Source organism: Apus apus, chromosome 17 (genome assembly GCF_020740795.1).
Source record: "Apus apus isolate bApuApu2 chromosome 17, bApuApu2.pri.cur, whole genome shotgun sequence".
NCBI lineage: Eukaryota > Metazoa > Chordata > Aves > Apodiformes > Apodidae > Apus > Apus apus.
The window spans coordinates 4,639,753-4,652,450 of NC_067298.1; the positions used below are offsets into that span (position 1 = coordinate 4,639,753).

Consider the following 12,698-nt stretch of genomic DNA (forward strand, 5'->3'; position numbering starts at 1 on the left):
TGCTCTGCTAAGGATGCTGTTTGGCTCATTTTTCTGACCCTGTTGACCCTTTCAAAGTCATTTCACAGGCTTTCTTTCACCTCTCATGTCTAATCTGGGATTCTGGTCTCTATTTAACACCTGTACAGCAAACACAGATTGTCAGGTAAATTTTCAACCTTCCTCCTCAGCTCTGCAATGTGACCTGTCAGCTTTATCCAGGAATAACCTGATGCTTTCTTCCTTTCCAGCCATTGCATGTAGGGGGGAGAATCCAGGTAAATCCAAGTGGCTCCTTTCACGTGCTCTTTTGGATTTGTTGTGTACATGTCCATTTTTTGCTCTTCCTGTGAAATGCTAGGCTTTTCCTGGCATCATGAAAAGATAAGTGATGAGCTAAGACTGCTTTCCCTTCTCTCTAGCATTCACATTTTTGTTTAAGTTTGTTTTAAGTTGGGAAGAAAAAAAAAAAGGCAAGGTGCAGTTTGTCCTGGTTTAGCGTGTTCTTTCTCCATCCTGATAAATTTTCATGAGGCAACCAAGTAATCACCCCCCCTCTTCCTTGCAAAGCTACAGGTGACATGTGTGAATAAGAAGACTATGTCAGAGAGAGAGCTTTTTTTATTCCTGGAACAATTTTCTGCAGTATGAGAACACCTCTAATTGGAGGCAGTTAGAGGAGCTAATCACACCAAAATATTTGTGATTTAATTAAGTACATCTTAGGCATCCACTGTTAACAGCTTATTTGGGAGGTTTGTTGCATCCGTCTTCCCCACAAAACATTACTTTTATTAAAAGAATTTTTAAAAAGTAATGTTTCTGTAGATTTTCAGCAACTAAAAGTAATTTGCATCCAAAATTCCTAACTTAGGTATCTGAAGTTTTCTGCCTATTTAGACAACCAGTTAAGAGGAACTCTTCTGCAGGTGGTCACTAATGTGTATCCCTAGGATCAGACTGAATTACTTATTATAAAGTTTATATCAAAAGAAATTAAAAGGAGTAATCTGTACTAGAAATCTTGTAGAGAGCAAGTGGGATGGCGAGGACATGCAAAAAACTTCACCTAAGCTTGAAGTCTTAGCATGAGAAGCGTTGTCTTCCAATTTTACATGGTACCCCAGCAAGCAGTTAGGTGCTCAAGAGCTTTTGTTTAATTTTTTGGATTAGCATTTGTGTTTGATGTGGGTGGTGCTCTGAAGAGAGTGTCTTCTGGCTATTTGTACAATATAGCATTGATTCTCATGGGTTTGGGGGAAACTGAACTGTATGCGCAAGTGCAAAAGAAAGTTTAAGCCACACATCAATCCTTTCAGAAATGAGTTTCTTGACAAAAGAGTCTGCTATTTAGAAATGCCCAAGTTCTCTGCTGGAGTGTAAATTCCAGTAGTGGTGTTTAAATGTATAATTGACACCAAACAGTGAAGAGGTCTGTCCAGATTTGCTCCTTCATTTACAGGAAGGGTTGAAAACATAAATGCAGGATGAATATAGTGTGTTGAGTGTGTGTGTAATGTCTAGTGACAGGCAGACATTTCTACTTTTTTTTTTTAATTGGATGTTCTTTGTGTTTCTCTGAAGAGCGAGAATTGAATAAAAATAAATGGGAAGAGTCTGCTTAGATTATCTTTTGTGTTTTTTCCAAATTTGCTTTTCAGATTTTTCACACAGATGAGTGTTCTTGCTGTCCTCCTTTATTTCCTGCCTGTTATTTTTACTTGTATACTTAGGGATTCAAAACACTTGCATTGCTCTTTTCTAAAGTGGAATAACTCCATTATTTTAATAGAGAGTTTTCCAGATTAAAAAACAAAACAAAAAACCCCAAAAACTAAATATGAGCATTGTTTTATTGTAGAGAGGAAAATTGCTGTATTACGTTATAGAATGTACTCTAAATGTTAGCAGAATGCAGTGTTGTGACTAGCAGTGTAAAATAGTGTTTAATAGAGGGCTTTTGCAGTGCTTGAACAGTGGACTAATTTTTAACCTTGTTAAATCCTTTCAGATCTCAGCCACAGTGGATTGGGAGACCATTATGAGAATTCCCACTGGGGACAGCAGCCAGCTTTCAGGAGTGAAGGCAACTGCAGCTGGGATAAAGTGATAATAGACAGGACTGACAAGGAAGCGTGGCCTTCCATTACCGGAGCTGAGACTGAGTCTGCCTCAGAATGTACTACAGACACTGACTCTGCCTCCAACTGTGGCTCAGAGAACAGTAGCATGGCTACAGGGAGTGCCCAAGGCAACTTCACTGGACATACAAAGAAAACTAATGGCAATAATGGCGCCAACGGAGCACTCGTCCAAAGCACTTCTAACCAGAGTGCCCTTGGAGCTGGTGGAGCAAACGGTAACGGCAACTCGGCCAGAGTGTGGGGGGTGGCTGCAGGCTCCAGCTCTGGCCTAGCTCACTGCTCTGCCAGTGGTGGGGATGGAAAGATGGACAACATGATGGGAGATGGTAGAAGTCAGAACTGCTGGGGTGCTTCCAACTCGAATGCTGGCATTAATCTTAACCTTAACCCTAATGCCAATCCAGCTGCCTGGCCTGTACTCGGACATGAAGGAACTGTGGGAGCAGGCAACCCTTCCAGTATTTGCAGTCCAGTCAGTGCCATAGGTCAGAACATGGGCAACCAGAATGGGAACCCAACAAGCACTTTGGGTGCTTGGGGAAACTTGCTGCCGCAAGAGAGCACAGAACCACAAACGTCCACTTCTCAGAATGTGTCTTTCAGCGTACAACCTCAGAACCTTAACACTGATGGACCAAATAACACTAACCCCATGAACTCTTCACCAAACCCTATCAATGCAATGCAGACAAATGGACTGCCGAACTGGGGGATGGCTGTTGGTATGGGGGCCATCATCCCGCCCCACCTGCAAGGCCTTCCTGGTGCTAATGGAACATCAGTTTCTCAAGTCAGTGGGGGCAGTGGTGAAGGAATGGGCAGTTCAGTGTGGGGGATGTCCCCAGGTAATCCTGCCACAGGAAACAGCAATTCTGGGTTCAGTCAGGGGAATGGAGACACTGTGAACTCAGCATTAAGTGCTAAACAAAACGGATCCAGCAGTGCTGCGCAAAAGGAAGGAAACGGAGCAAATGCTTGGGATTCGGGACCTCCTTCTGGTCCTGGGGTACTAGCGTGGGGCAGGGGTGGTGGCAGCAGTGGTGTTGGTAGTATGCATTCTGGAGCTTGGGGCCACCCCAACCGTAACACCAGTAACGGTGTGAACGGGGAGTGGGGCAAGTCCCCAAACCAGCATTCCAACAGCGACATCAATGGGAAAGGATCAACAGGGTGGGATAGCTCGAGTGTTACCAGTCCGAATCCTGCCATGCAGCAGGGCAATGAACAAATGAACTCTTGGGCCAAAGCTGCTGCATCTGGCACCACAGCTAGTGAAGGAAGTAACGACAGCAGTGGAAGTCAAAATGAAGGCAGTACTGGGAGGGAGGGGGCTGGAGAGGGCAGGAGGAGAGACAAAGGGATGATAGACCAAGGGCAAGTTCAGTTGCCAAGAAATGACCTTGACCCCAGGGTCTTGTCCAATACGGGGTGGGGACAAACCCCTGTAAAGCAAAACACTGCCTGGGAATTTGAAGAGTCCCCAAGGTCTGAACGAAAGAATGACAATGGAACAGAGGCCTGGGGTTGTGCAGCTACTCAATCTTCAAACTCAGGGGGGAAGAACGATGGGTCCATCATGAACAGTACAAATACCTCTTCAGTATCTGGGTGGGTCAACTCTCCACCGGCAGCTGTTCCAACAAATACAGGTTGGGGAGACAATAACAACAAAGCACCAAATGGCCCAGGGGGATGGGGAGAGTCAGCAAGCTCTACTACTGTTAATAATGCTGCTGCTGCCAAAAGCGGCCACGCTTGGAGTGGGACCGCAAACCAGGAGGACAAATCACCTACCTGGGGTGAACCTCAGAAACCCAAATCTCAAAACTGGGGAGATGGACAGAAATCAAATTCAAGCTGGACTTCAGGAGGTGGAGATTGGACAGATTCATCATCTGTTCCTGGACACTTGGGTGATGGGAAGAAGAATGGATCTGGATGGGATTCTGACAATAGATCGGGGTCTGGCTGGAATGATTCCACAAGGTCTGGGACCAGTGGGTGGGGAAATGGCACAAACAGCAAGGCTAATACAGGTACAAGTTGGGGGGAATCTTTAAAGCCAAGCCCTCAGCAAAATTGGGCTAATAAACCCCAGGACAACAATGTGAGTAACTGGGGAGGAGCTGCTTCTGTAAAACAGACGGGGTCAGGGTGGGTTGGTGGGCCAGTGCCAGCCAAACAAAAAGAGAACTGTGAGGCAACTGGCTGGGAAGAGCCATCCCCACCGTCCATTCGCCGCAAGATGGAAATCGATGATGGTACCTCAGCTTGGGGCGACCCAAATTACAACAACAACAAGACTGTAAACATGTGGGATAGAAATAATCCTATCATTCAGAGCAGTACCACAACCAATACCACCACCACTAGCACCATTATCAACACAAATATGGTTGAACCTCAGCCGTCGCACCAGTCAAGTGCCCAGCCGAACCGGTCCCCGCTGCTTGGTCCAGGTATGAAAATAGTTTTGTAAGATAATTTACAGCACTGCTGATTATTGAATGCTGTCTGGCCTCGTCAGTGTGTAGTTACACAGTAAGGACAGAATCCTGATTTTATGTCATAGAAAAAGTTTGGTTTTTTACTCTGAAGCAGTGCTAACTGCTTGACTCGAAGACAGAACCCCTGCAACCTGGTGCACACCCTTCCTACTTCCAGTGAATGTAAGAAAGGCTTGAAACAATACCTGGTAAAAAATGCAATAGATCCTGAGGTTGTTGAACTGTTTTATTTCTTCAAGTCTTCGTGCTTATTTTGCATTTTCTTTTAATTCAGCCATTGGAGAGTTTGGGGTCTTTTTGCTAACCTTTTTTCTCTTGTCTTCTGTTACCATTGCTCAGCCTTTGTTCTTGTTTAGACACTGTGCATCTGTTTCTTTTCTGCAAGCCATATCTCTTGGCAACAGATGTTTTTTAACAGTTGCGTGAATCTAGGATGTTACTGACTCTCTGTCTTCTGCTTGTTGCCTTTTATAAAGAAATGGTTCTCTTCCCTCCTTCAGGTCTCAAGCATGAGTAGTATCTTGGAGTTTTATGTGGTTCTCATAAAGCTGGATTGGTTAAAGATGTTAATATTCAGGGTGGCTGTGAAAAGTTATTCTAACTTCAGCTGTGTTCCAAAGACAAGTTTTTAACCATCTAGAATTTTTTGTAATCAAATTGAGTACTGTTGTAGACAGGCAACAAGGAAGAAAAATGGGGAAAAATGAGAAAAATGGTTAGGGGGGAGGGATTCAAATAAAAGTTACTGGCAGCCCTGCTCTACATCCTGACCACAGACTTCTCAAAATAAATCTAATCTTGCAATACTCTTTGAAATTCTTCATCTGATTTTTCTCTCCAAGGTTTTGTTTCATCTTGGTCATGGCTAAATATTAACTTTTTAACTGTGTTTTCCTCCAAGTGGGATTGGTTCTACTTCTCTTACTTCCATCATTTTTTCTCCTTGATGTTTTGTGATAATTCAAACTTGCTGTAATGTCTGTGTAAAAATAGTCTCATGTTCCCTACTCTGGTCAAATATTTTAACAGTTGAGAGTATCTGGTTTAATAAAATAATGTGCTCCAGGAAGAGAAATCCTCAAACAGGTTTGTACTTGGTCAGTCTAACATAGGTGGTGTATAATTAATTTACCTTAAACTCATTTAATCCATGTTTAATCCAAAACTTTACCCGTGGAACTGGCAATTCATTTTTTTAATTACAGTGGTAGTATCATGGAAGTAGGTTTTTGTTTGGTTTTGGGGTGGAATTTTAGAGGAGTTAATTTTCATTAAGCTGATTTTTGGATGTTTACATCTGTGCTTCTGGAACTGTTCATATCCAGCAATTTCTTGTTAATGCTGTTCAAATAATCTTAACTCCTTGCAGAGGAAAACTTAACTGTTATGAATTCTGCCGATTTGGCAAATGGAATTTCAAAACTGGTGTTGATCTCCAGTGATTTCTCTGGAGAATAGATGGTAGCAAAGGAAGAGTTTCTTTGAAGTGATCTGTTTATGCAGTCAGAGAACTGCTTATTAATTTGTAACCATCCACTCCAGCTACCACATGACGAGGTTAAAATGAGAGTATTGTGCATCTTGCAGAAATGTTCATTAGGAAGATTCTAAGATACTGAAGCAAAAACAACTCTCAGAATATACTTGAGATGGCATGAAAGAGGTCAAATCGAGTCATAGTGAAGACAGTATAAAATACGATTCTGATATTAAAATGTAGATCAAGTTATTGAAGGCACACGTTAGGCGTTTTGTTGTGTATTTATGCTTACAAATGTTTACAGTTGTGAACACAGGTACAGATATTACGGCCATACATGGAAACATTTTGAAGGATTATTGCTGAACCTGCAAATGGAAGCAGACCCCTGTGTCTTTATTATGCACATTTTTACTTTTGCCTGTGCCTGAGCAGGGCCAGTCTGCTGCTTATCTTGGATAGAGAGAGCAAAAAATGTCATTTGAAATGACCTTATTAGCTTCCCCATTCAAAGTGCAGGAGACCTATTTTTAACGCTGTGTGTAGCACAGGGCAGCTGCAGAGCAATATCCTGTTGGTCTTTGTGGAAATTTACACAGGCTTTAAACATCTACAAATCATGTCCCATCTGGGACAGCTGAAAGATGAGATGCAAGTAATGAGCAGCTTTGCTACGACACGGGCTTACAGTTTGTTGTCATGCTGTTCAGCCTTATTTTTCCTACTCCAGTTCCCTGTTGTTGGCTATGCCTTTCCAACCTCTGCAGCAAGGGAGTCAAGAATCCTGTAATTGCAGCAAAATTTCACCTGCAACATTTCCATGCAAAGCATGATGGTGTCATTCAAGACTGTGCCATGGGGCTCAGGTTAAGTGCTCATCTAAAATCATACAAGACTTGAACTAAGTCGTTACCACTGGCATTTTGTCTTCTGCATGGGTCATGATGGTGCTTTGTTTTTAGGGAATATAATGAAGAAGGAACCCTGGATTCTGTTCCTGTATGAGTAGGGAAGTCTGGTGTAGCTGTGAGATGGCACAGGCATCCAGAAAGCAAAGCAGTTGAGGGGAGGTTTAGGTTAGACACGTTAGGAGGAAATTCTTTAATGTGAGGGTGGTGAGACACTAAAACAGGTTGCCCAGGGAAGCTGTGGCTGCTCCATCCCTGGCAGTGTTGAAGGGCAGGTTGGATGGGGCTTGGAGCAACCTGGTCTAGTGGGAGGTGTCCCTGCCCATGCAGGGGGTTGGAACTGGATGATCTTTAAGGTCCTCTCCAACTCAAACCATGCTAAGATTCTGTGATTTTAATTTCGCTGGGCAGCTTGAGTGTAGCTGTTCACAGAGGAGCAGTAGTCCCTGTGGGGTTTTAAGTTTATAATATCTTTTAGAAATGGAGGCCAAGTTACAGTCTTGTTATTCAAGTTGTTGCCCACCCCCAGAAGTTCTGAAAATTATTTTAATTCTAAACTTATAAGCTATTGATGTGAAGCAGCTGCTGGTACACACTGATAAAAATGCATAATATTAAGTTTCATTTCTTCTGGGGGGAGGGAAGGATAGGTAATGTGATAAACATAGTTCTTTCTAGTTCTAGGAGTTTTCTCCCATACCATGGGTGAGCTGTTCAAAAAGACAAGCAGAAAGCTAGTGGTTTTGATTTAGAATCAATTTTAATCTAAATTACTTGTGCATAATACCTTTGATACAAGGGGAATAAGAAGTGAGGAGAGGTTTTGCAGACAGGGTTGATTAAAAGAGATTTTTGAATCCCAAACAGCACCAGATCCTTCCTCCAAACACTGAGGAGTGGGCTTGATGCTTTCCTCTTCCTGTTGGGTAGCTCAGGACTGGCAGGGTTCCAACCACCTATCCTCCAGCTGAGCAAAGGAACAACCAGTGATAACATAGGCTTCCCTATGGAGATTGTAGGTCAAAATTTACAGTCTAGAGGATAAAGAGCTTAAGTTTTAAAGATCTGAAGCGGTTCTAAATTCTGAAAGCTCTGAACACCTCTATTCTTGTTATAATCCAGTGCCGTTGTCTCAGTGGCAATTTATGTGTCATTCATAGCACATAATTTCTGTGAAACAGAGGATCTAAGTGATGTGTCTTCCTTACTTCTAAGTTTCAGCAGAGTGGATTTGACACCACATCAGTTTTGAACTCCTTTAGTATGCTCCTAAAATCCTGTTGTGGGTGCTCAGCTCTTAACAGCCAATTTCTGGGGACAGCCGGGTGATGCTGAGAAACCTGCCCTCTATTTTCTTTCACACAAGGTTAATTTCATTGCTTGAAAGCCAAATAAGAGCTTATCTAATGCTGAGCAATACAGGAGGCACAGAGCTCCACCACATGAACTGCAATACATTTTAGAAAATGAAGACTTGAAAGGTTAAGGGTTACAGGTGACCCGTGTGTGTGTATATATATATATATGTATATATATAAATAACCCTCCCTTTTACACACACACATTTCTCTATAGCTTTATTTTCTATTAGCAGACTAACTAGTAACTATTGAGTAAACAATCTCATTTTTCTACCTAATTTTATTTCTCACCTACATACGGTGCTAATATTTTGGTTTGTCTGTATGTAGTGGTACACTCTGATATTATCACAGACCAAACAACTTCAAGGAAAACAGTTTCTGCCATCCAAATGGCTATAGGTTTATTTTGAGGGAAAACAACTGCATCCTGCCACAGCTTAGTTAACATTTCACTTTCCCCTTGAGGATTTCCTGTTGGCTGAGGCCCAATGTTAATTATGTTTTTATTTCAATAAAACAAAGCTCTGCCAATGTGTCCATGTTTATTGACACACTGTGATATTTTTGTTTCTTGCAATTCTAACAGTGATTAAAAACTCTAGTATTAAAACCTCACTCGCTAACCGAAGAACTCCTTAAAAAAGCTTATTCTGTTGGAGGAAAACAGGAGTGCAGATCTGTTAGTTAAGGCACGGATCCTTTTCTCAGGAAAGCCTACCTGCATATTATTTTCAGAAAGAAAACAGTACATTTTCTTTGAGCAGAATTTTTGACCACTGTGATGGTGTTTTTCTTCCAGACAGCTCTGTAGAGCATCTTAGAAGTAGCTTCAGATGTCCACCCACTGTAACATTTGTGAGCAGCCTTTATTGTGAGGTATTTAATAGTGCTGTAAAATACCACCAAGCAGGCTGCTCGACTACACAGACTCTTTGAACTGTTACTCTACCTGTACGAAAATCTAGGAAAAAACCTGGGTCAAAAAAGGGACTCCTGGAGAACACAAAGTAAATATCTTCCTCTCACCTGTAGAATTTGGTGTCTTGCAAAAATGTAGCTTCCTTTACATTTTTAAGTTCCTAAAATAAGAGTGGTATGCAGATGTAAAAAGGCAGCACATAGATAGTAACATTAATCCAGCCAGGTACTTAGCACAGAGAGGAAAAATACTCGGGAATTTATGTCCAGGTTAATTTTTGCAGTGTACGAGTTATTTCTTCAGCAGCCTTCAGGTTTTATTTCCTGATTTCCTGCACTTAATTTAATCTGTTAAGACAGTTTTGAAACCTTTTAGTTGATGCATTTTATCTGCTTTCCTGTGTTAGCAAGTATGGCCTTTTAGTAAAGGTTGGCTCCCTCGTTATTTGTAATCCCGCATTATTTACTGCTCAGAGCATTTAAAGCACTTAACCCAAAATAACTTGGACATTGCACATCTGTGGACTTTAATCAATGTTGTTGCATTTATAGTAAAGAGCAACAGAAGGACCAGTTCTTGTGAGGTTTTTACTCTACGACCTAGCACACTTCTATCTTTTCAATATATAAGTTGTGTTTTGAGGTGGATTTTATAAATTTCATTACTTAGAATTTCCAGTATAGTTCACATGAACCCAGGGAAACATTAGTATTCTGCACTCTTATCTATTTGTATCTGTATTCTAGTTGGTGCTTTAGAGATGTTTTGTTTTCTGTTTCATTTGCCTGCAGTTAATCTTTTTTAGATGCCAATATGATTGAATACATGCAGTTGCCTGACAAGGTTGCCCCCTGAGCAATGAGGCAGAAATACAAATAAAGTGTTCCTGAAATAAAGTTGGCTCAAAGATACATGCAGAAAGATTGAATAAGTATTTTGGTACAACACCAGTGAAGTTGTTGTGTTTAATAGAGGTTCATTTCTATATATGTGTGTGTCTGCCAGTTTGTTGTCTGTATACACTTTAAAATAACCAGAAATTTAAGATACTTTGAAAGAGCTCAGAACACAGAATTTCCGTTTCAAATGGAAATCAATTTCATGAAATGGAACTTTGGTGTTGTTTCAGTTCTACGTTTTGAAACACAATCTTGCTGGTAGTGAGGGAGCTTTATTAAGCTACATGTCCTGAACATGTTGGCTTCGTTTGGATTTTTTAATGTCTTATACGCTTTTATCAGTATCTGAGAGAACTGTAGCTGCTTTAAGAAATAGAGCCTAAAATAAAGATGCAATATGGTAGCACTGCAGTGGTGGACAGACACCAGCCCATCTAATTGAAAGGCATTTTTTTCATTCCCAACCAGTGTTGGTGGTGTTTGTCAGCAGTTTCTAGTAACAGAAATTCTGTTGAAATCAGTAAATTCTGCAAAGAGATCTAGCAAGAAATCTGCTAGACTTGTTGCTGTGTGTTGCTTAGTTGGATTAATACATTTCAAGATACTCTTAAAAGTTCTTTTGTGATTTCCTTACCATTTTCTACCTACTCTAGGCGTCAGTTTGTGCTGAAAACATTTCTGGAGTGTTTTTATAAGTAACACTGAGGAGAAAAAAAGGAATAGTGCTGCACCAAAGCCCTTAAATTATGAAAGTCTGTTAAAAACAATAGTGATGCATATTAGCAAAACCAAGTTTTATACTTTCCAGATCTGTTTTCGTGTTGTGAGCTCCTGGAAGTGATAACGGATTTGGCAGGACATAAAATACCCAAAGTTACTAATATTAATCTCTAGTGAAAAGAGGACAGGTTCTTGAATTAGCAGCCTAATCAACAGTTGGAAGTTCTAAGCAGTCTGAATTCTGCAGTACCTTGAGATCTCAGTTGTCATGCAATGTAAAGCTTTTTGTGATAATTATAGAAAAAACAGGTTAATAGTTGGTATATGAAAAACTCTGTTTACTGGCCTTTCATGTGTCTGGCTCTTTCGTATGCTTTTAAAAAGTACCTTGAACTCCAAAAAAAGTTCTTATCTGAAAAGACACATCTGGATCATAGATGAAGAGCCTAGTGGTCATTTAAAATTCAATTTATGCTTTTGCTGTGTTGATCAGTGTTGCTCTTTAGACTCAGAATCTCTGTGGCCATTCCTGGCACATTTGACTGTAGATTCTAATTGCAGTCTTGCCTACATCTCTAAATATTGTATTTATTCTAATGTAGACCCTCAGTGCTGAAGGGATACATAGGGAGCACAATCAGCCATAAGCTGTAATAAAAGCTTTCCAAAAGGAAAATTTCCAAAAGGAATGTTACATAAACCTACATTGAAAACGGTAGCAAACAAATTATCTTGTAGAGTATGAGAAAAGAGATTGGATAATTTGTAGATAGTTAAGTTAAAATAGCTTAAAATCTTTCAGTGAAACAAGGCCCAGCTCCATCTTGGGTCCTGGTCTCCTGACTGCTCTCCACTGCTGTGTGTTCCCTGGGCCCTGTTGGGTCTGCTCTGAGAAGTCATGTTGGAAGCAACTGCTCCCTTGGGACCAGCTCTGGTGCTTGCCTGGCAGCCTGACTGCTCCTGGCTATGCTAAAAAACACTTTCTGTCTTGACAACTTGGAATTAGTATTCAATTAAGAAAAGACTTCGGAGACCAAATCAAAGGGATTTTTTATATATGTGTTTAGAGTTACTGTCTACTTACTGGTTCATGCTCTTTCCAGACAAAGGCGTTAATAAAATGTCCATCTTTGAAATTATTGACAAGAGAAACCTTCCCTCTCATCACTGTTCTTCTCTGCTTCCCCTCGCTTCAGCAGGCTGGGGAGAAATGCCTACTGTCCACACCAAGACTGAAGCTTCTTGGGGAGAGCCCTCATCCCCTTCTGCTGCAGTTGATAATGGCACTTCAGCCTGGGGGAAGCCCCCCAGCAGTGGTACAGGGTGGGGAGAGAATCCTGCCGAGTCAGCAGGGACATATGGAAGAACAAATGCTCCAGCTGCTGCCCCAGCACTGTGCAAACCAGGTAGGTGTGTGGATGTCACTGGCATCAGAGGTTGGGGGGAAAAAAATAATGCAGAGTGTGGTTGTTTCTGCCAGTATTTTTAAGCTGCACTTCTGGTTTTCTGTGCATTCAAATTGGAGGCTGGCTGAATAATTTCAAAGTTCTATTGGCTGTGTCAGAACATTGATACTTCAGATACCAAATTCATCCAAAACCAGGAATACAGTGCATCCATCCAGTTAATTTAAAAGTATTGCTTGGAGTATTTTTGTGTACTTGGAAAGCAGTTCAGCAGGCATGCAGGAAACTGGGACTGCAGAGGCATGTGAGCAGTGCTTACCCCTGGGTGCCTAAAGGAAACCTGTGATGGGATGAGAAGCAACTGAGCTCAGT

At 41.4% G+C, this 12,698-nt stretch overlaps 1 protein-coding gene across 16 annotated transcripts in view; it reads left to right on the top strand.

Annotated features, from left to right (window-relative positions):
- The window catches only part of TNRC6C (trinucleotide repeat containing adaptor 6C), a 100,884-nt gene that overhangs the window by 59,002 nt on the left and 29,184 nt on the right, over positions 1–12,698 (top strand). For 9 of the 16 annotated variants that reach the window (XM_051634516.1, XM_051634521.1, XM_051634518.1 and 6 more), the window contains exons 5-7: positions 231–257; positions 1,991–4,582; positions 12,117–12,326. In XM_051634516.1, coding sequence (XP_051490476.1) covers positions 231–257; positions 1,991–4,582; positions 12,117–12,326 — 2,829 coding nt within the window. The remainder of the gene's footprint in view (positions 1–230; positions 258–1,990; positions 4,583–12,116; positions 12,327–12,698) is intronic. The other 7 variants (XM_051634519.1, XM_051634523.1, XM_051634531.1 and 4 more) reach the window with 2 other exon arrangements.